The sequence below is a fragment of the Populus nigra genome, chromosome 1, assembly GCF_951802175.1.
Source record: "Populus nigra chromosome 1, ddPopNigr1.1, whole genome shotgun sequence".
In the NCBI taxonomy this organism is placed as follows: domain Eukaryota; kingdom Viridiplantae; phylum Streptophyta; class Magnoliopsida; order Malpighiales; family Salicaceae; genus Populus; species Populus nigra.
Window position 1 is genome coordinate 39,141,081 of NC_084852.1, and position 24,406 is coordinate 39,165,486.

General features: G+C 32.6%; 2 protein-coding genes across 4 annotated transcripts; both read right to left on the minus strand.

The window, feature by feature from the left end:
• Positions 1–1,006: 1,006 nt before the first annotated feature.
• On the minus strand, positions 1,007–6,721 carry LOC133699716 (uncharacterized). Its single transcript, XM_062123107.1, has 3 exons — positions 6,366–6,721; positions 2,382–2,662; positions 1,007–1,350 (listed from the first exon to the last, which is right to left on the minus strand). Exons 1-3 carry the CDS (start codon positions 6,426–6,428, stop codon positions 1,275–1,277), a joined length of 420 nt encoding a protein of 139 aa, XP_061979091.1. The 5' UTR covers positions 6,429–6,721; the 3' UTR covers positions 1,007–1,274.
• A 5,889-nt stretch (positions 6,722–12,610) lies between these two features.
• LOC133675606 (probable methyltransferase PMT20) lies at positions 12,611–18,062 on the minus strand. Of its 3 annotated transcripts, none has more exons than XM_062097035.1 (8): positions 17,833–18,062; positions 16,056–16,347; positions 15,813–15,961; positions 15,492–15,687; positions 15,111–15,321; positions 14,119–14,794; positions 13,910–13,987; positions 12,611–13,251 (listed from the first exon to the last, which is right to left on the minus strand). In XM_062097035.1, the coding sequence occupies exons 2-8, from the start codon at positions 16,323–16,325 to the stop codon at positions 13,032–13,034; spliced, it is 1,800 nt and encodes a 599-aa protein (XP_061953019.1). In that variant the 5' UTR covers positions 16,326–16,347; positions 17,833–18,062; the 3' UTR covers positions 12,611–13,031. The 3 variants fall into 3 exon arrangements, with proteins under 3 accessions (XP_061953019.1, XP_061953027.1, XP_061953035.1); XM_062097043.1 differs by having other exon boundaries at positions 17,537–18,062; XM_062097051.1 differs by lacking the exon at positions 17,833–18,062 and adding an exon at positions 16,785–16,942.
• Positions 18,063–24,406: the final 6,344 nt, after the last annotated feature.

Below are 24,406 nucleotides of genomic sequence, written 5' to 3' on the forward strand. Positions count from 1 at the left end.
TATATATTAGTGATAAATCTAATTTTAAAAAATTAATATATTGTTAATGAAAATAGTAATAATAATTTTCAATATTATTATTAATATCATTATTATTGAAAATAATAATTTTATAATTGGATGGTGTAATTAATTAAATTGAACAAGGTTTAATTTGATTCAATGATTTTTTAAGAGCAAAACGAAACATGTGAAATAAAACCAGAATGTTCTGGCTGAAATTTTACAAAAAAAATTCAAAACAAACCGAGATTTAAAATAAAATAAAAATTATTTTTTAAATTAATATGAAATATTCCAAACAAAACAAAATGAAATCTACAACCTTCATTCGTACTGGTTTTTTTGCTATCGAGGAGGAAAATCAGGATGTTGTGGAAAAGGCTATATGGCTAGTTGCTCAGTCTGTCGCTCCATCTTCACTGAAGTTAAAACCGATCCGGTAATTTCTTGTCGGCAGCCATTGATGGCAACTCTGGAACTTATGGTCCCATTTAATGAGGTTTTCTTAATTTCAACCCCATCAAAGGTGCTATTGAATTGAACCTTCTCTTTCTATTTAAAGAATTTGTAATTCATTGACGCGTTTATGTGATTTTTTATTTCATGATAGCTACCTCATGAGACTTGTAATTGAACCTTTTCTTTCTAGTTTCTATTTAAAAAATTTGTTAAAGTTGAGCTTTAACTTAGGCGTGCACTAATGACCTAAAAGAAAACAAGGATCAAATTTTTTTCTTTCTACAGTGGTCGCCCTCTTCTGCTATTCAAGGATCAGCAATCCTGTTTTTGTTTTTTAAAATTTATTTTATTTAAAAATATATTAAAATAATATTTTTTTATTTTTAAAATTTTATTTTTTACATTAAAAAAAAAAAACATTCAAAATTTTCTAGAAATACAATTCAACCGCACTTCCAAACAAATCCATGAAAAAAGCAGAAATAATCCGGAAGCTGATTGCCAAAAACAGGTTTGCGGAAAGAGCTTAATGGAAGCATTCATATCCAGAAAGATTTCACCTTGCCTACCATAGTAAAAGAGATCATTAACTTTTAGGCCATTCCAGTAGCTAATAAGCAAAGCCAGACTCCACATAAGCGTTTGCAACAATCAAAGTAGCAGATTCAACAGTAAATTGAAAACTAACTAATAGTTGCAAGCCAGTGATCTTAACACTCCAACAGTAACTTACATGACAAACCAAATTAATTGAAAACACACCCATAAAGCCATTTCCAGTGATCTTGGATTTTCTGAATGGCTGATACCTGTTATTCTTTTCCAACTGCGCCACTCGCATCCACAACCACTTGAGTATTGCTCTGTGTTTTGCTTCTCATGCATTCTCTGGCAACAATAAAGGAGAAAGACTGAGGATTGTATTCTTCGAAAATCAAACAAACAAAAATTCGCTTACTACATCTGCTGCATCTAGAGATTTGGCTGAATTGTTTTTTAATAACAATTAATATGCCAACGAGCTGTAGAATAGTAGACATTAGTGTCCCACCTCTCCCAAGAGATCTGGAGTTCGAACCTCTCCTATATAACTAAATAAACAGTTAATATGTTTTAACATCAGATGGCATATATAGAACCAGAGGAGATAGGGGCACTAACAATCACTCTAGTTTGCAGGCTCATGATCATTCAAGCATATCCGATTTGTAGTTTGCAATTCATTCTAGGAGTTGTCGGCCATGCAGGTGAGAGTGCATGGATTATTCAAAAGATGGTTCTAACAGTTGAAAATTTTAATTTCCTTGTTTGCCAATTTGATGTCAGGGTGATTATAGCAGTAACGTACTCGCAGACTGGCATGCATTGTTTTCTCTACCTTGAAATCAAACAACTTATTCTCTAATATGAAGACATGCTAATTTTCTAGGGTGGTCAATCCAAGCAGTAAATTCAGTACGTTCTGCCTACGAATCAAATGATTGTATAAAAAGATCACTTATATATTTCCTCTATTTTCAAGTCACAATCTCAATTCCCCTCTTCCCAGGCCATTTTTCTGATCTCTTCTGATGCGTCAATGGATTGCCTAATAGAAAGTTGAGCCACCCTGTTGGCAACAGCTAGCCTGGTGTTTTCTCCACCAGGAGAGAGTTCAAGTGTAGACCATCTATCTGACATGAAACTCATCTAACATGGGGGTGTAAATGCTAGGACATAGGAGGATTAGTCCAGGCCAAGAAGCCTTGAAAAGAAATACCCTGATCGAATACTCAAAATTAGCTTTAAAGCCACTTGTATTTCCCAGACAAAGATATATGTAAACTTAAGGGGACCAATTAGCCATCCCATGCATGCATTCAACCAAAGTCATAGGGATTTTGTTAACGAAACTAAAGAAAGATTTAGGTGAAGCTAACCGAAGAGACTGGGTAAGACTGGCAGCTTCATGAAAATTGTTCTCATCTCGTGCTTTCAAAATTTTGAACATGAGATTTAGGCGCTTCTGATTGCTTGCAGCCTGTTGTGATATCAGGAACGTTTCCTTTTTGAGCTCATCACATTGAAACTCAATCTCTTCAAACTTCTCTCTGACTTCCTTTTGCCCTTCTCTAATATGTTTTTGTTGTTCAGCAATCTCTACCATCTCAGCTTTTAACCTTTTCACTGTTGCTTTTATTTTTCCACTTCTTTTCCTTTTCTGTACACAAAAAATTGAGCATAATAACATCATTTTAGTCTCACATTAAAAGTTAAAACAGGCCATAACCTTAAAATTAACATAAAATAGTTGAGGTTATGTTTTATCCACTTCATAGCATTATGAATATAAGAATTTTTATTATGATACAAGGAAACAAAATAGTACTAGCTGGTATTTTCGAGTCAATTTTTTATTCCTGCAGCAAGATGAAATTCAACTTCGTTATAGGCACGCCAATATTTACGTTCAAAACAGGGGGGGTTCGTGAGAATCTAAGAAGAATTATTGGTAAAAAAATTATCATTGATTATTATTGAAGTAAGTATTGACCACCTTGAACATGCTGTTATATATTATATGCTCTAATATATGGCTTCAGAAATTCAATAACGTATGCAATTGAGACCAAGTGGAAATTTAAATTTGACAGTCTACATTCAGTAACGAATGAGTGCTTAGGTGGGCCGATGGTATTTCCAAAGAAGAGGGAGTGAGGTCCTAGATTCAAATATGAGTCCCACGAAACATAAAGTTGAAAAAGAAAGTACGCCTGCAAGAGACAGAAAAGCAAATGAGTTCACCTTTAACAAAATGAGTATTTTCGTATTGTCAACGTAGTTATTAAACCGGTTTGGGGTTTACCTGGTTAAAAGATTGGGTTTCAGGTTTTATAAATCAACCCAGAAAAATTTTAAAAATATATTTAAAGTTTTAATATTTATATGAAAAAATCCATGTGAATATAGATTATACATGTTATATATAATGAAGTTTAAAAGAATATTTTAAAAAGTTTTTTATCCCATATTGAAAATATATTATGTTATCCTTTTAAGTTGAAGTATTTAAACCAAAAAGTTTTTTATCCCACATTGAAAAAACATAACTTTTTTCTTGTAAACATAGAGTATATATACGAAAGGGTTTCAAATCCCCCATTGAAAAAATAACTTTTTTCCTTGAGAACATATAATATATATACTAAAGGGCTTTAAATCTCAAATTGAAAAAACATAATTTTTTTCTTGTGAACATAGATTATATATACGAAAGGGTTTCAAATCCCACATTGAAAAAATAAAATATTTTTCTAATATTTATATAGTGAACTTTAAAAAGTGTTAATAACCAACTAAACAAATATAAAAAAAAAGAGGTATAGGAGAAAAACCACATTTGAAAAAAAAAACCCCAGGTCTTGTCCGGGTTCGCCTAGGTTGCTTGGGTCATAAGTTGACCTGCGGGTCGATCAGGTTTTGTCGAGTTGTTGCACCGGCCGGTCTTTTAACAAACCTGGACCGGTTCAGCCACCGGGTCCCTGGTTGACCCGTCAGACCGGTCTAGATTTAATAACTGTGGTTGTGACATGACTTCTACCAAATGAAGGTTACATGATGCATTGGTACACATCAAATGCACATTAGCAACTCCCATAGCTCATTGGTCATATGACCACGTGACAATTTAACAATAGATCAAAGTTATTAAACTTGGTTAATCCATGACCCGGACTAAGACCCGATCAAAGCTTGGGCAAGTTGACTCAATTTTAAGAATATTAAAAAAAATATTAAAATAATTGTTGTAGTAAATTCAATCTAAAAGATTAAGAAAGACAACCACTAACCACAACTACCAGTCGTTTTCACACTACCATCTACCATTATCTTTCACACATGGAACTTTGATTTTTCATGCTTTCATTTTGTGTATAAATAGGTAGTTAAGTTTATGTTACTAATTGTGAGAAATAAAAGAGAAACATTATAAAGAAAGAGATGGTAAGAGTTTGAAAGTTTGTAATTTATGTACACTTGTTGTTTGTAAAAAAAGATTGTTTTATCTTCCCTGAGTATTTCAAAACCACCACCAATGATCTCTCACTTCATTAACAATTGATATCAGAGTCTTGTTTGTAAAAAATAGAGTTTTTTTAGATACATTTGAATTTTCAAAGTTGTCAAAAACGCGTTTTAATCATTCCATAGTGTAGGGTTCTTCAATACATGCTTCACAGTGCAAAAATCAACCTCATCAGATCAAGAAACAAGAAAGCTTAAAAAATATCGGTAAAAAATATTCAAAAAAATACTTTAAAAAAAGATGAAAATCGACTCAGGCTAATCTTTTAGATTTATGACCTAGGTCATAAGACCGATGTGACCCTATCAAAGGTAAACCCAAAAAAACAAAGAAGTTAGATTCTTAACCAAACAAACATTAATGGATGAAATTGAAAAAAAAAAACAATGCAAAACAAAAATCATAGCAATTAAAAGAATTATGACTAAATTCATTAAAAAAATTAAATATTCAGGGATGGAATTGTAAAAAATCAATCCATTAAAAAATGATTAAAAATAGCAATTAAAAGAAGCTGGACCAATTTCACACAAAAATTAAATGAAAATAAATGTCTAGGGATGAAATTGTAAAAAAACAAATCAATCAAGAAAATGATTCAAAACAAAACAAATAGCAATTCAAAGAATGAGAATCAAATTTGAAAATAAAATTCAAAAATCAAATGATCATTTATGAAATAAAAAATAAAATTTAATTAAAAATAATAAATGTAAATAAAAAAAAATTGCAAATAAGAGAAGATAGATTGAATCCAAAGAAAAAATAAATTGAAGGGCCGATATGATTTTTTGCATGGCTAGCATACAATCCCAAGAAAAAAAAAAAGTCATCTCCAGCCAAACCTCTTCGAAACACCTTACATATGTTATCCAGAAAGAAAGAAAAGACCGAGATGAATCAAATAATACGATAAAAACACCATTAGAATTACCATAATCAACCGCACACGCCACCTGAAGTCAAATGATACTTTGATATACTTGAGATGTAGCTAAAATGATCATATTACCACGTGACAAGGGCTTCAAGATCCTATTGTAGGGGTGGGTTCTCTTAAATGTGTGTAGCCGCTTTGTGCATGAAAGAGCCATTTTAAGAGAAAAATAAGCTCTTATGTGTGAGTTTTGAGAGACCCTTTTTTGTTTAAGCAACAACCCATCAAGACTTCTATTATGTTCTTTATTGTCTATTGAGTTTTGTGTAAGATTTGTTAGTGTTCTTGTGTGCACGCGTGAGCTTTGAGGTTTTTGAGTTTGAATTTATCTCTTTAATTTGAACCCTGTATCCGCCTTGTTTGACCTGGAGAAATCTGGATTCGTCTTCACCGTTGGAGCAGGCAATTTAACCGAACCATGTAAAATTGGAAGAAGTTGTTTTTTTCTCATTCTCCTTCAAAACATTTCACTCTTATCACAGCAATTTTTCGCCTCCTGCGCTCCACAATTATAGATTCACTGAAAGACAAACTTGCTATGCTAGCAGAGTGAGTGCCATGTAAAATCAAAAGAGAGAGAATCTTTAAAGACTGACTACTTTTTTCATGAAGTGAGTTTAAAGACTCTGTAGAGCATCGAGTACCCTTGTATCCCTACAGTAGTTTCACTTTGATCTACCGTCCAGAAGCAGTAAAAAATAAAAATATAAATTAGAGAAACCACTAGTTTAGTTCTACTGCTCCAAATCGACAAACACCGAGCTATTATTATAAGAAGTGAGCATGCTTATAGAATGTATACTAAATCGGAGGCACGTAGCAGTGGCCGCATCAATTAAACATTCTTTGAATGAATTCCTACTACCCCATGGCAAATAGCTGCAATAGAATTCTACATACCTGAAGCCTGCTCGCAATCGATCTCTTGGGGCTTGTTTCCTCGGCTACCATTGTGCATTCCATGATCTTTTGGCAATGGCGATCTGCTTTGCTCTGCTGTTTTCTTTCTTCCTTGTATAAGAAACGGTTGATATCTCTGTATGATCGATAACCGAAACTCAGCAATGGGATTAGCCTACCAACTTGGGAAAACTAAGCGTCACCTACTTTCGGGCTAAGAATCGGGGAAAACATAGCTTGCATATTTAACCTTGTAGTTATTACAATATTTTAGACGAATTGGAGAGGAAATTTCGGGCACTCTTTCTTAAATTCTTCCTCCGCGCTAGGACGCGCGATACGAGAGAGTAATCGGGCGATGGAGCCTGATACCTTTCTTTTTCTTAGGAAAAGAAAAAAACAATAGCAAAAAAATAAATAAAAATTGCCCCACAAAGTTAAAGACAAAAGTGTTTTTTGAATTTAAAAAACAATATAAGGGTTGATAATGTATTTTTTTAGTAAACAAAAAAAAACTTAATTTAAAAGGAACTAAATATAAATTGAAGAAAAAACATAAAGACAAAATCTTTTTTAAAAAATCATGTGCGCGAGAGCTTGGGTGGCCTAGCGGTTAGACCATCAAAAATTAGTCGAAGCATGTGAGCCTACCAAGTTAAGCCAGCACAACTATGTGTGCTGGCTTGGGAGACCGAGTTTTTTTCATTTTTTCTGGTTCCTATGCTTTTTAATGTTTTGGTCTTTCAATTTTCTTTTCTTCTTATTTAGTTCTTTAACATTGCTTTGATTGAGATTATCTTGGTGATTTATTTTTCACGCTATTGGGATGTGGTTTTGCAAATTAAAATTTTATTTAATTGATTTAAAAGAGTTAGAGTTTAGGGGATATAATTTGAGATTTAGATAAATATCCGGTCCTTTTTTTACCTAGTATCAAGGATTAATTTGTACGGTCATGAGAAGATTTTATGTTTTTATTTAGTCGCTCAACTTTTTTTTCATAATTTTATCAATTCAAATTAGCTTTATTTGAGATTTAACTTTTAGTTTGTTTGATTTGTCTGGATATGAGTTCTCATAATGTCCTGAAAAATTATGAAACTTAGTAGATGTTTAGTTTGGCAAAATAAAATAAAGTTTTATTGATGTAAAATAATTAAGTTTTAAGTAACCAAAATTGAAACTAAAACAAATATAGTGGACAAGGAAGGAAGGGTAAGCTAGCTAAGATGGTGCATGGACTACAAGTGCTAGCATGAGGAGGACGCTAATCATGCGGTGCACGCGACAATCTTTGTTGGTAAAAAAATGTTGTCTGCCATGTTACCTGAAGTGTTATCCTAATCGTGCTGGGAGTTAGACGTCGTATTTTTTTTAAAGTGTTATCGTAATTTTATAATTTGAGTCGCGGGTTTGGTATGCTATTTTAGGTCAATAAATTAAGATTTTTTTTGTTTATTTTTTTAATTTATCATTCAACATTGGATTGTCTGAAAATTGAGTTTTGTGAACTTTTACTTTTAGCATACTTTCTCTTTGTGCATGTTATTATAATTGTTTTTTTAAAATAAAAACCAGTCTATTTTTTATCATATAATTAAATATATATACACACAACAATCTATATGACGTGAATTATAATTATTTTCTTATCGTTTAAAACACGTTAAAAAATGTCCTGGCGACGACCTGTCTAGTTAATGCTATGATACGTCGTGTTGGAAAACTTTCCGAACGTTGTCTCGTTAATTAAGAGAATTCCGGAGACAAATTTGTGGAACGTGGAACGTAAGGTGGGGGTGTGGAATGTGGATAGAAAATTAATATAATTTTTGTGGTAAAACCGTATCTTGATCATGATGATTAATAAGCTTATAGAGAGTAGTTAATGAAAAGGCAAGAACAATGCCTGAAACAGATACCAACGCAACAACCAGGGCAGATCCACGGCTTGTCTAATCATGGTTGCCATGGCAGTACCCCAACACAAGCTGGATTAAAAAGGAAAAAAAAAAAAAGAGTGAAAGTATATATGAAAATTAAGTTGCAGATTTTGAATGGCTCATTTCAGAGTTTTTTTAGCGAGAAAGTGGCTAAGGTTTTAGTGTTTTTTTTTTTAAATTAATGTTGGTGTTTGGATCCATTTATGCATACCTTAATTAATTTTATAAATTTTAAAGTTAATAATTATATAAACCTTTAATAACTTTAAAGTTTTTAAAACCCAAACCAGTAATTTTTAGAAAAAAAAAAACCTAAAATGGCTCATCGGCGAACCATTGTTTTGAAAAACAGATGGAAGAAGCTGCAACCTCTTTCCAGAAACCGTGCCTGAAACTGATCAGGATACAACAGGCGAGTGGCGACCATGCATGCATGATTCATCGATCCCTCAACCACCTCCTCCCATGAAACATGCATGTGCGCCATTTGGATTTGTTGCGTCAGCTGGAGTCTGTACGTGGAACCATGCATGCATATCTATGGGACATTGTCATATTAATTTTTCTTTTTTTTCAGATGCGGGGCCACATTCCTCTGGACACGTTCACAAACTGTTGACAGACATTTAGACAACACTTCAGTTCCCTTCTATTACGTGGAAGCGAGATACTTCGAACCTGCTGGCGGTCCACGTGGATTCTAAAAACTGAAATTTCGTAGGTTACAATCATATTTATCAAGTCCGGAGGTATATCCTAATTTTTGCATCGTGAGTTGATATTATTTTAAGAATAAAATAGTTTTTATATAAAAAACTTATCAGGTTTTAACCAGATTGATTTGAATAATGAAATAGTTCGGGTTTTTGAATAAGTCAAAAAGATGGTCAAAAAATCAAGTTAAAGTGTTTTTGAATCTAAAAAATTAAATTTTAATCTATTTTCACATGAAAACACTCTTATAATCTCAACAAATCAATTTCTATACTTCATTTCTCCTCTTAAAAGTTGATTTAAAAACATAAAATCAAGCTAAAAAAAAATCTCTCAACCTACTTTTTTACAACAATCAGAAAACCCTAAAATATATAAATGGTATTGTTCTCATTGAGAGAAAGACTTTGACGTCAATTTTGATTTAGTAGCAAAATTTGACCAAACCATCTCTTTTTTTAATAGAGATTAAAATGTCAATAAAAAAATATTTTAAATTAAAATATATAATTATAAATAAAAAAATTATAAAAATTCCTATGGCAAAAATTAATTTCCAAACAAAAGTTGACACCACTCTTTATTTTAGATTTTTCATCTTTCCTCGTTTATAATTTTTTACAAACAATAAAATTAAATTATTTTTATAAAATCAAGACTGTGATAAAATAAATCATGAAATTTAATTTTTAATAAATATAATATTAACGGATAAAATTAAATAAAAAAGTACAATAATTAAAATAAAAAAATAAAGAGCAGGAAAAGGAAAATTATATTCTTGTCCACCTCGATACGTAAAGAGAGGGTAACAGAACAGTGTTTCTTCCCACCTCTTTTAAGTTTTTGTTAATAATAATAGAGGAATTATAAATATCTAATTGCTCCCAAAAACACGTCTTTTACTGTAGAAGGAGCTGCGACAGCTCCGGGGGCGTCGCCGCGCGAATACTGATGATAAAGGAAAGATGCCTAACGATATCGCACGATCGACATCTGGCACAATGGGAGACATATAGGGATTTAATAAATGAGCTTTTTTCTGAGAGTTATCTGTTTGAGTCTTTTACTTTAAAAAAAAAAAGGACCAAGACCAACAAATGAAAAGCATATTTATTTAATCTGCCCTGCGGTTTACCTGGCTTCGGGTAAGGTTACATGAGTTGGCATAGGTTATCCTGGGTCAACTTAGAAAAATAAAAAAATATTTATGAATTTAACATTTCATATAAATTAAAAAAAATACAATTTATTTATATATATATATATATATAGTTATTTTACAAGAAAAAGTTAAAAAGACAATCGATTTGTAATATAAATTTAATGGATTGACTTGAGTTTTTTTATTAACTATTTTTTTAATATTAAATTGATTAAAAATTAAATTTTATAACATATTTCGGTTTATTTTTTATAAACTCATGTTCCAGTCAAGTCAGGAGATGGATAGAGATAAGAAAGCCACGCCTTCCTTAGCAATCAAGCAAGGAGATGGAGCCAAAAGTACTCAAGGCTGTCAAATACCCTACATTAATTGATGCCTTGTTCTTGTTAAACCACACACTCCTGTATATCCTGCAGATTGGCTTGATCATCGACGGATATCTTATTCCCCAGTCTCATGTAAATACGCAGGTGAGCTTGTAAAATAGAAAACAATATTGATATACAATAAGGATATGACAATTTTACATGACTTGTTGAGTATCTAATTTAATCGGATTGAATTTTAATTTAAATGTGGGTAAAATTCGATTGAATTTGATAAGTTGGGGTAAGGCATGCAATCGCTCTGTCACTCGACTTGGTTTTTCAGTTTTATGGATATTGTAATTTTACTTTTCAACATATTTTTTACTTTCTTATCTTATAATTCACATAAGATTTTTATGGTTTTATGCATGAATTTAAATTTTGGATTTTATTTTATTGCTTTATGATTTATGAATGGAGATGGTGAAGGAGAATATAGATAACAAGTATATTGGGTTTCAGATCATACCCTGTGGTGATTCCCGTGAAGTATATATATTGATAAAAATTACATAGCATTCCCTCAATTGTAGGGATTGATAATTATGATAGAAATATATTTGGCTAAACTAAAGGAATTCATAACGGTTACAATTAAGAGAGAATCATGGTGAGATATACAGCTGGAGTTCTATTTTAGATAGAGATATGAGATCATGATAAAACTATGAAGTTTATATGAAAAAAAAAATTAGAAAACTCAATTATAATGAACCAAATATTAAAAGTCAAAAGCATAATTTAAATTAAAAAAAAAACCCAATAGCTCTTTTTTTTTTAATTATTATCGATATTAATTAAAAGATTAAATTTCTCCTAAGGCAAAATAATTATAACAAAAAATACATGAGATTGCGAAAAAGCCCCTTAAGTTAAGTTTTAAAATTTTTGATTTAAAAGGCAACAGAATAATTAAACCATGCTTCGAAAAGTTAAATTTCTTTTTTTAAAAAAAAACCAGACCCAAGTTAGATATTGTTTTGCTTTTAAGAGTATTTTAACTGTGAAAAGAAATTATAAAAAAACAGTAATAACCTTGATCAATTCAAAAATGTCTAACAGTAATTGGAGGTGGTTGAGTACTCTTCGACCTTTCTTTTCTTCGAAGTTTCTCTCCTCTTTCTCCGATCCCTTCTCCTTTTCATGCATAGACGTCCTCCACATCGTAAACCCACTATTAATTAGGGAAAATTGTGAAAATGGGAAGGTAATCTACATGCCAAGCAATAGATTGATGACAGAAGGCGATTTTTACTTCTCTTTTTTTTTTTTTCTAAAAAGAAATTAGGGAAAAATTATATTTTTCATAAAATATAAGAATTTAATTGACATTGGAAACAGGATACCCTCTCCTCTCTCTATATAGGAAACCGACTCAGTGTTTTTAACCATAGAAAGAATAAAACAAGCTACCGACTGACAGTGTTTTTAACCATAGAAAGAATAAAACAAACTCTCTGGCGTTATCGCGCGAGATGTCTAACGAGGTCGAGCGCACAGCTTCGTATAAGTTGGTCGATGGAGACACCTCTGGTTGTCATCCTTAATTAAATTCTGGTGGGTCCCTTGTTCGAAGGAGAGCGAATCACAGATCTGATCTCCTCCCGCATAAATCACTTTCTGGGATTAACCTTTCAAGCTTTTTCATTGTGCAATACCAGCCATGGGCCAGTCCTTGAACTCTGGTTAAAACAAACAAAGAGATCCAAAACATTAACAAGTTATTTTCTCAAATCCTTTCTTCTCTTTTTTACAATGATTTTCTTTTTTCAATTCTATACACTTTACATTTTATCTTTTTTTTTTTGGTTTTTTAAAAATTATCGTCGCCTCATGAACAAGTTATGTGTTTGGCAAGTGTGCTTAGATGACTAGTTGGGACTATCACTGGTCAAACGTTTTATATGATCACAGCTACACTCATTAGAGCCTCCTTGTTTTTCAGTTGTCACCGATTAGTCCCTCTGTAATGCTGCTTTGCATGTTATTCTCCAGGTGCCAACACGATTGCAATTAAAGAAACAGAGCTGCAACATAAGATTAAGATCTCAATAATCGAAGAACCAAGTTTCATCACATTATATATAAAAAAAAAACAATGCGTGATGGCATTGCTTATCCAGTCCATCACGATTTTTCACATACACTGATCGTCGAAGTTTTACATGATGAAAATGGGAGAAAGTAAAGGGCAGGGCCAAAAAACAGAAAACAGAGTACAGCGCAAGGAAAGTATAGTATAGATGCCTTACAAAGAATCTATTTGTACTTAAATGATTCTATAAATTAACAAATTCTGTTATTGAGTAGCAAACTCTTCAATTGCAGTGTCAACCTTGTGGATCCTTGGCTTCTATTGAATATACTAATATGTGTGCAAGGGATTCAATTTATTACTTATCTCCTCAACTCATCATCCCTGGAATTCTGTATTGCAGCTACATGCATGGCATGTTTTGGATCTCTTTGTTTGTCACCTTGAACTTTGGTTTGAGTACCAGAGTTTCTTCTGGCAGATCAATATTTTCTCCTTCTCAACTCCATATTCAGTGTCTTCTTTACGGCAGCTCCACCTCATACCCTTGGCAATGGTAGAAATGGCATCAACGAAATAGCTGGATTCTCGTATCATTGCATAACCGGTGGGTCGTAGGATTCGATCCATCTCCAAAAGCACATGCTTCATTTCACATCTGCACAAGTACAAACAATCATGAGACTCACAAAGGCCAGTAAACAAGGATCCTCACTTTCCAATTTAGCATTCATCAGTTACGATTAAGGAAATAAATGAAAATTACAGGACTAATAATCCTCTGCTGGAGGATCACACCACCCCCAGATCATAAAAGTCGAATAATAATGAAAATCCATTGACTAGCTGGTAAAGGTATTGACTTTTCCACACCAGCTGATGGGAGATATATAGTCAAACCTAAATGTGCAACTCCAAATCAACAGTACCATGGTTTCATGCCAATTCTCATCCTGGGAAGAAATTCGTGGCGGTCTGGTATGGTACACATTGCATATTTCCAAACAATCAAATATCTTGTGCTATTTTTTCCTCATGATAGTCAACTATATTGTAGTTAGGCAACCAACTTCTACAATGTCACTATTTACATTGCCTAACCATGAGGAAATGGCGTCACCTACTGTCCATGCATTTCTGTCCGCCTTATCATACCAGACAAGGATTTGTACCTAACTACACAAAGTATCATTACCACCTTGAAGTTAACCACTTAAACTTGGACCCGGTACAATCTGCCAGACCCACATTTCTAGACATTAAATTCCAAGTGATTCCATAAAAGTAGATAATGGGAAATGTGCCCTTTAGCCTACCTATGGCTTTCTGCAGTGAAGAGGCCATCAAGATGAAGGAGATCATAGGTTCGAGGGTAAGTTGAGAAAGCTTCGCACCTACAAGACAAAAAAGAAATAAATCAACACCATAATAAATCCTAAAGTATCATTAATGACATCCCACCTATTTAAGGTACTTTTGTTGCAAAATGAAAACTTTAGAATTCATATAAGCACATTCAGATTACCAATCATGAAAAGTCCCGATGAGGCCACGGTCAAAAACCACAGGAAGAGTGTTGGCAGCATAGGAAGAGACCACATTCATGACCCACAGGGGATCATCAATCACAGCTGCAGCAAAACCCCCATAAACTGTATTCATGTCCATTATATTTCTCATCTTATCAGACCCAAGTGCTGGCAGCAACTTCTTGTAGTGCTTTGCACGAATCTTCCACTTGCTGTCATCATGCTTAAAAGCGCTAGCACTTCCACCAGGAATATCTGAAATGCGTTCAGGTGTAGCATGCAACCTCTCTGGCCATTTGGGGATGGACTCCATAACTGATTTCTTGATTTTTGGGCTTGGAACAACAACACAAGGGCGGATTGGAGTGTACCATGCTGAATCTGGCTCAAGACTGTCATCACACTTGGGTGGGTAGGCATCAGTATTAGCAAGCTTACTATAGCAACTATTATCAGAAGCTTTCTGCCACACAGCAATATCATCCTTTTTGTCGTACAATTTGAAGCACATTGAAGTCAGCAGTTCTTGCAACTTTTCATAATCTGATTTCTGCTCTTCGACAGTAGTATTCCAGCCTCGCCAACGGTTTTCGTAGTTAACAGGAGGACCAGACAGAACCCAGAAGCCACCAGGACGGAGTATACGGTGAACTTCCAAAAGATAAATTCCACCTGAAAGCAACAAAATTCTTTTCTTGAGAAAAGCAGCAAGTAGTACTATAATAAGCAATTATAATAGGAAGACCAAGGTGAGGAAAGGAACCTCATCAAGTAATCATAGAACTAATGAAAAGAAAAGAAAAGAAAATTCATTAAGTTGGTGGCACCCATCCCACATCTGAATTTCAAAGCCTTTCTAAAATCCCACAGAAATGAAGAACCTTGTGAAAGTTATTCAGCATCAATTCACAAATGCAAAGCTAGTTCCCACACAAACTGGAGCAAGAACCATAACACATCATTTGACAGAGTTAAAATGAAGACTAACCGAATTCTGTCCATGGGATAAGACATCTGGAGCAATGAGCCATATCAAATGCATTTGATGGGAATGGAAGCCGTTGTGTGGAAATGATGCCAAGAATTGCAGGAATTCCACGTTCTAATGCAAACTGGACTTGAGCCTCATGGTTATCTCTCGGAGCAAGGGAAACGGTTAGAATCCCACGATCCAATAGATCACCTCCCCAGCTAGCAACCTAGATGTAAAAACAATCAACTGGATTAGATGACAGAATTCTGTAGAGATACATAGGTAACCTAAATACAAACAGAATAACCATTCTTATTGCAACATGGATTCTGACAAATCAAATTTTCTTTCACGAATAATTTCAGAAACTAGAATGAAGATGAGAATGTGACTCACCCCACACCCAGTATCAATGGCAGTGCGAATGGTTCCATCTTTCATTTCAGGGATAAGATCTTGCATCAAATCGACATAGGCTCCCACTCCTCTTGGAAACATGGTTCCCCCACCAGGAAAGAGGAACTTATCCCCCTCTTTTCTCAGCCAGTTCTGATTAGATTTCTGCTTGTTAATCCAATCATACGGTACATTTCTGAAGCCAGATCCACATGGTAATAATAAGTGAAACTTAGTAAGACAGTTTTGAACTTGGCAATTTCTAGCTAAAAGAAAAACCTTGTAAAAACAATAACAAGTATCGGAAACAGATCAAAATACCTGTACCAACATTGATCCCTACTCTTTGGCCATTTGATTGGTGGTTTATACCCATCTGGTGGTGGAATTAAACATTCCTTCCTTTCAAAAACTGGAGGGCAGTGGCGTTCCATGAAAGTAAGCCGATGATTACCATATTTCTTCCACCTCTGTGCAATAGACATACGTCATCGAAATCTCAATTTCAGTGTATAACCATCTAAATAACTTAAGGCTCCATGTAATAACTAATTAAGTAAATACCTTTGGATCTGTGCATGGAGTGTAGTCTTGATAGTCACTGCTACATTCAGGAAATGCAGTGGATTTAATTTGGAGAGGAGCGATGGACGATTCCTTGGGAGAGGAGACCACCTTTGCAACGTCCTTGGCCTCAATTTTATCTTTCTCAGAACAGAAGATTCCACCAAGATAGAATGAAAACCCGCACAGTACAAAAAACATTATTGCCATGGGAACAGCCCTGGAATTTTTATCAGGATGAGACACAGGTTTTCCATCTTTGTGCTTCATGATTTCACAAATGAACAACTATCTGCAAACAATAGGCAAGTGGTAAGTCTCAATGTCTTATAAAACAATAACAACGATGCTAATATCAATCACTCCCACCTCAACATTGAAAAACTTTAACCAATATTACAAAATGAGCACAAATATAGGTGAGCATTAGGAGTTTTCAATCCTATTCCTAAGTTACCTCGTTCGTAAAACTAAGAATGATTAATTAGAGAATGCAGTGGTATAGTAATCGACTTATTAAACAGCAAAGTTTTTATTATTCCATAAACATTAGTACTGAGCTATTAAGAACCGTAAAAGAGATCGGAGTAAAATTTTCAGGCAGATCAACGTATGAAATTGGACACTGAACAGCAATGCCAAAAAGAATTCCAAATGAAAAAATATTGCGCATTATATCACTCAAAATCCATCTATCAAGATAAAACAAGAGCATAGCATAGCACAAACTTATAAATAAGTCGATTCTTCCAGCTGGTGAACACTAAACTGGCAAAACTGAGCAGGTCAGTGCAACAAGCCATAGTCTTTAAGACAGATCCAACTCATGTATATAGAATTAGTGACTGGTAAATAAGTTCCAACAAACCCCAGAAGAAAAGAAGCAGTAATTAATAGAAATGAAAAGGTTGATTGGAGCTGAACCACTAAAACGACTTGGAAAGATGAGGGATACATACTAGTAGTACAATATCTGATAGCAACAACCGACATGTTAGTTATCACTATCCACGCTACTTTTACATTTCTCACATGTATTGGGACCCAACTCTATCAAACACAGCCGTCCTAATTAGGCAGCACTCCCCCCCCCCCCCCAATAAGTCAAAAGGCGAAGCACTAGATCTTACACCAAATAATGAAAAAGCAAAAAGGAAATAAAAGAGGAAAAGAACAATAAACCATTAAGTAATTTTAATGATTTCCTTGAAACCCAAGAAAAGGTTTCCCATGATTCAATCATCACTTTGTTCCAATCAGCTGTTTTCTTCATTTCTCATGCATCATCAATGGCTAATACTAGTAGTACTATTACATGACCCCCATTCAATCCAAAAAGCAATCTTTCACCGTTCAATAAAAAAAAAGAAGAAAATATAGTTCCATGAATTTCATCAAAATCTCGACAGAAAAAAAATACCATAAAAAAGGCCAGAGAAGCAGTAGAAGAAGGGGCAGTAACAGAGTGAAACAATGCTTACCATACAAAAACAGAGTAACTCAAAAGATAGTAACGATATAGAAGTCTAGAAAAAACAAATCAAGAATGGAAACAGGGCACCCAGAAAAAGGCCAGATCTGAATTGTAGAAAGCAAAGAAGAAGGGGACAGGTATGTCATATGGGCAGCACATATAAATATATCTGTCAGAGAAAAGAAATTACTAGCAGAGAGTAATTGAGAGGGGGGTGAAAGAGCAACTCAACGCAACAAGAATGACAAAACACAGACAGAGAAGATCAAGTGGGTACTAGTCTTTGCTAATGTGAAATTGTACCTTAATTTTCCACCTGCTACAAAAACTGAATACTTAGAAATGGACGCTGGAATTGAGATCTCTCTTGCAATTTTCAAAACAGAGAGAATGAAGGGGAATTGAGATCTCGCTTGCAATTTTCAAAACAGAGAAGAGAAAGGAGGGTGAGGCTAGGATAATGGGATATGCATTAAAACCTCGCCAAGACAGAAGCAGCCGGGCACACACAGATATCCATCCATCCATCCTTCTCCAAAACCTTAAATAAAAAGTCTCCAGTGCTTGCTGTTTTTTTTTTTTTGCTTAGCTGTCAGTCTTGTGTCCTTTTGCTCCTTCCCCCCCTCTCTCTCTCTCTCTGCCTTTGTTTTATTTTATTCTCGTCTTTTAAATATTTTATCTCTTTTTAAATTAGTAGTGTAAACTGTAAAGTGTAAACATACTAGTCTGTAAATCTCTCATCATCAGAGTGAAAGGTGAAAAGGTGAAAGACAAGAAGACCCGGATGATTTCTTACACGCACTTTGGACGGACCTTCCTAGTCTTTGTCATCACCCATATATATATATATATATATATATATATATATATATAATGTGTGAGTGTCGGGTCGTTTATATATATCTCGATAAATTCTACGGATTCTAAAGTTATATAAACCTTCAGTGGCTATAAGATTTGTGAAACTAGATCTAATAACCTCTAGAAAGTAAACTCAGAACCTAACCAGTTAAACTATATCCTTATAAATTACATCTTTTAATTATAAAGATCGTTTAAATGAATTTGTGTTTGATTAATTACCTCTTTTAATTATAGACATTATTTAAATGAATTTGTGTTCTCATAATGTTTAAATGAATTTGTGTTTGATTAATTACCTCTTTTAATTATAGACATCATTTAAATGAATTTGTGTTCTCATAATTGATAGATGTAATGTGTTATACACCAATTACATAAAATTTAGTTGAATATCTTTGATAATGTTGAATGATTAAATTAAAAAATATATATTTTTTTTAAAATAAAAATTTTAAAAAATCAAATTAATTCGAGTTAACTTGACTAACTCATAATCTGGAATATGAAATCGGGATAACACCACAGAAAAAAAAAAACAAAAAAAAGCATGAAGCTTAAGGTCCAATAACCTGAAGTTGAATGATGAAATTAATAAAAATAAATAAATTTAAAAAAGAAACTAAATAAAGATCAAAATTGAATCGAACTAATCTTCAAAACTAGTAACTCGGATCATGAAATCTAGATTACTCTTTAAAACTAGTAACCTAGGTAATGAAATCGAGATTATCACATAAAAGAAAAACATGAAAAAATCATGAAGAAAAATTCCCTAATAATTTAATTTTTGTATCTAATTTGGTTCTTATTCTTTTGATTGTTATTTCTTTTATCATTTTCTTGAAATTTGTTTTTAATTTTATCCTTCAGTATTTTATTTCATTTAATTTTTATATTCAATTTTGATTTTTATTCTTTTGATTACTACTTTTTTAATTATTTTTTTAATTTATTTTATTTACAATTTAGTGTCTCATTATTTATAAGAAAACATTAAAAAACAAAACAAATAACATTAAAAAAATAAGAATCAAAATTAATAAAACTACATGACATAATTGATTTTTAGGAGGGTTGGTGTGAAATTCGAGGCTAGGAGAGAGAAAATAGAAAGTAAAAGAAAAAAGTTCATAGGAGCTCGGCTGCTACTCTCTTGTATACACGTGTCTAACCATCGTGAAGAGGACTACACGTTGTTTCCAATGTCGTTGCTAAAGGTGGTGTTTGAACGTTAGGAGGAGTCCTACGCACCGCTCAAAAAGCGTGGATGCCTCTCATTCGTTGGCTCGTAAGTGGCAAACACCAACAACTATTTTGGTTTTTTTAAGTATTTTTAAATTTGTTAAAAGTTTAAATTGCCTCTCACTCACATTGATAATAACTAAAAAGTAATGATGAAAAGATAAAAAAAAAAAACTCTTGAATGTTAGTTTTATTTTAATTTTTTTTTCCTTTTAAGAGCAATGTGGTCATTCCATTATACGTTCAAAGCTTTAAAGGACAAAGAAGCCCCAGCTAATTTTTTAAAGGGTATATAAGTTATTTTATTATGCACCCTAAATGCAAAAGAACCAATTTATCTACTATCAATCCGTTAATGATAAATGAATCCCATGCAAACAGACTAGTTTGCCCCGAATAGCTAGTTAAATTATTTTAGCTAAGAAGGGTAAAATAATTATTTATTTTACTATTTAGATTCACAATAAACTATATCTTGATTTATAGTGAAACACTCACATCTTTTAGCTGTTATTTTAATCTATTATGAAACTATTCATATAATTTCATATATATATATATATATATATATTCTTTGCGGTCAAAAAACAAAAAAATAAAAGGCACTCAAAGGAATATGTATTTTAGCCTAACTATGGCAAGTTGAAAGCATGTAAAATGGATTCCAGCCCGGTAATTCATGCGCGAGGCATGCGTGTTAGACAATGATAACACTTGAGAGAGAAGTCCATAATGTTCCGAGAAACTTGTTAGCTGTTTCAAACACAGCATGTGATCATCTGACATAAATTAGCTTAGATTGCATATGGGCATGGTCGGGAAGGGACATTAGCGCGTATGCTCTCTCATACTAATTCCTTACGGTTTCAATTGTTGATTGAACAAAACAATTATTTGCAAAATCAAAAAACCAAAAAAAAAAAAAAAACTGGTAAATTGCTTGGGAATAGTACAGCTCTATGCTTGATTATTAGCTATAATTCAGTGGGCAAGTTTTGGGGGATTTTCCTGCTAGATATCAAGCAACCATCCATATCACAATTGAAATCGAATTTTTTTTTTTTGTAATTTGAATTTCCTCAGAAAGGTGTTAAAACCAATGACACGGTCGCAAACTGCTGGAACATCTACAGCAACAGGCGATCATGGACGGCATTGCAAATCAAAATTTCTAGACGCATGTTGTTTTTATAAGATTTTAGATCCAAGCAAAAGGTTAAAACGGGTAATGGTAATTTCCTTTGATTCCCCCTCGAAGTTGGATTGACTCGACTTTGGGTTCCCAAGTGCCTAGCTCCCAACAAAATGAATTTCTTTTTTTTTTCCTTGAAATAACACAATTTGATAAAAATCTTGGAAGAATCTTGGAAGAATGGTATGGGTTTAAAAACTATTTGAAAAACAATATGTTTTTTTGCCAACTAATTAACCTAAACATGGCTAAACAACCCTCAATAACGGTTATTTAGCTATGTTTTAAAATATATCTTTTGTAAATTAATTAATCTAAATAAAAATTAACTCGAGATTTATGAAGATTCAATATTCAAGATATAGAATTTAAGATTCAATGGCAAAAAAAAACAAGGAGATAAGGTGATGTGGTGAGAGAGAGAAACTGGGGGAGAAAAAAAAAAGAGAAAGAAAGAATAGGTTAGTGGGAACACATCAGAGCTCTTTTTTTGACATATATGATATCATTATAAAAATCTCGACAATATAATTTTAACAACACCTTAGAAGACCACCAAATGAATTCATAATTAACCCTAAATTAATCCCGAACAAAATTCATAATCAATTACAATCTTATTTAGTGATCTTTCAATGTGTTTTTAAAATCATCTCATCAAGATCTTTCTAAAGTTACCAAATGTGTCGAAAACAAAATCTCAATATATCACCGGTAACCCATTATTTATTTTCTTTTTTTTTATCTTCCTTCTTTTTCATTCATGTCACATCAACTTATCTCATCTTTTTTTTATTAGCCTTTGGATCTTAAATCTTATTTCTTAGCAATTAGATCTTTATAAAAATTTTGACAAGATAATTTTAACAACACCTTAGAAGACTATCAAATGAATTCATAATTAACTCTAAATTAATCCCGAACAAAATTTATAATCAATTACGATCTTATTTGGTGGTCTTTCAATATGTTTTTAGAATCATCTCATCGATATCCTTCTAAAGTTACCAAGTGTATCGAAAACAGAATCCCGGTATGTCATAAGTAACCCATTATTTATTTCCTTTTTTTTTATCTTTCTTCTTTCTCATTCATGTCATATCAACTTATCTCATTTTTTTTATTAGCCTTAGATCTTAGATCTTATTTCTTAGCAATTAAATCTCTATAAAATAAATTTTGGATTGACTTTTATACATATTAATTAATTTAAATAAGAAATGATTTTTAAAACAATGCTATTTTTAATAACAATTGTGTACAATCATTATTGTCAATAACAATTGTTAAGATATTTTCATAGTTCTTTTATATCCATTGTTATTTTTTCAAAACTTTTATCATAAATTTTCCTAATGATAAAAGAACCTAACAAAACTAGTTAAAGGCTGTTCATTTCTACGTGGATTCTCGTGATTTTATTATTGATCGAAGTCTAAACTATAAAGAAATAAATAGTATTTTTTTTTCAAGAAGAAATATATAGCATTAACTACAACCTTAATTACGCAATATATATTATTAAATATACTAACACAAGGTGTTCCTTGGTACTTGTGAGAGAAGGAGATGGCATTGTTTTTCCTTTGTCCAAGCATTGAAAGAGAGGACGTTGATTGGGAAGAAGTTGGCAGCAAAGCATAGGTTTACAATAAGTGCATGGTTCTTGACTTGTGTTAATATAAAATAAAACAAAGATGCCATTCATTTGTCAACAGTCAACACCGCCATTTTTAGCTAACAAATTTATAAAATGAAATCCCCCTTCATCATCGCAATATTCCATGCTTTGATGACTGGCCAATAGATTCATGGGATGGTGGGAGTCATTTTCTCCCTCCATCTTTTCATTTTCACGTGTAATTTCTTCCTCCTGCTAGTTGTTCTTGGCATTAAAATGTCAGATCTATCTGGTAAAAGTTAACCAAATTCTTTTTTTTTTAATCTTGGTCCGTGTAATCTACTTTTCTTTAAATTGAAATATCAAAGGATTTCATTCCTATCCACCAAAATTGATATGACAATAGAATGGGTCCAAGTACTAAAATAACCAGTCAAATTTAAGCATTCATAATAATTCTTCACACTTTATTAAAAAAAAATATTCTTACACCGAATTAAATTCTATTACAAGAAGAACTTTCAACTAAATTACGTGTAAGAAGATACGTGTAAATAGTGAATCATAGGTCATCCTAACACACACACACACACACAGAGATGTGGAAAAGGGTTTGGTTCTTATAATAGCTTGAACATGGATGTAAGTTATATACAATACAAAACCACCGACGATATATATATATATATAAAAACCACCGACGATATATATACACATGGTGTCTTAATAGAAACTTACTCGATCGACTAGCCATTAACGCGGTAGAGAGAAGAATTCCGGGAGGGAAATATAGAAAATGTTAAAATATTAATGTCATCTTCCACTGCGTCTCGCAACTAGGATAAAGGAGTCACATATTAGGCAGACAAAATATGTATCCACCGACATGTGTTTGCTAATTTATGACTTTATTCTTTGCTTTGTCAGCGCCATTCATCCATATTATATGCTTTTCTTTATCTTTTGCACACTCTAGAGAATCTGATAGAAGCTGGAAAGAAGCCACTGATCAATGTGATACCATTGATTTCTGTACACAGTAAGTTGTGATTCTGAGTTTTTCCGACTATTATATTCTAATAATGTCAGTCTATTAGATTCATACACTAATTGATACGTCCTTAGTACTATATATTCTACAATTATTAACCTATTACGATGACTTGCTCAGACAATTAACTAGCTAGGTCAACTCGCCGACAATTAAAACCGGCATCTCTTTAAAGGGAAACTATATTTCTCCTTAATTTTGAATCAAATCAAATCACTATTAAAATTTAATTTAGTTGATAACCCATCATAATTAACTATGGTAATAAATTAAATTAACAATCTTAACTATTTTACCCTTAAATCATTTTGTTTTTTTACGAAATAAGTTTTTGATATATAGTTGAAAAAATAAGCTTGTCGAAACTATATAATACTTCTAACTTTTATACTTTACTTGAATTTCTCAATAACATATTATTATCCCATCTTTTTCTTCAAATTAACCATTTAAAGTGTAACTTTTTTGAATATCTAAAAAATATTTCAATAAAATTAGGATAATCTAAAAACTATTCAACTGTTTCAAAAAGACTTCATCCCTTCAATTCTAACTTTCTCATTGTTTTAATTATCTCGAACTCCTTCCCAACTTAGTGGTTTGTGTTCATAATAGCTATTCAATTATCTTTTAAATTTTCAAAGAATAATCACTTGTAGTAGATAATGTAACAGGTTAGAACACCAAGTAAACACAAACAAGCAAGCAGAGAGAGAGAGAGAGAACTTGAAATGTCTTTTTCTTGTGCATGTGACATGATGAGATATGAATCCAAAAATATGTAGTCCCAAAGACTGAAAAAACAATATGTACGTGTTTTATTATAAATGTCAGCTGATAATATATATATGAAGTAATGTTGGTAAATGTAGCCGTAGACCAGGCCAAGATTTTTCATCTTAGCATT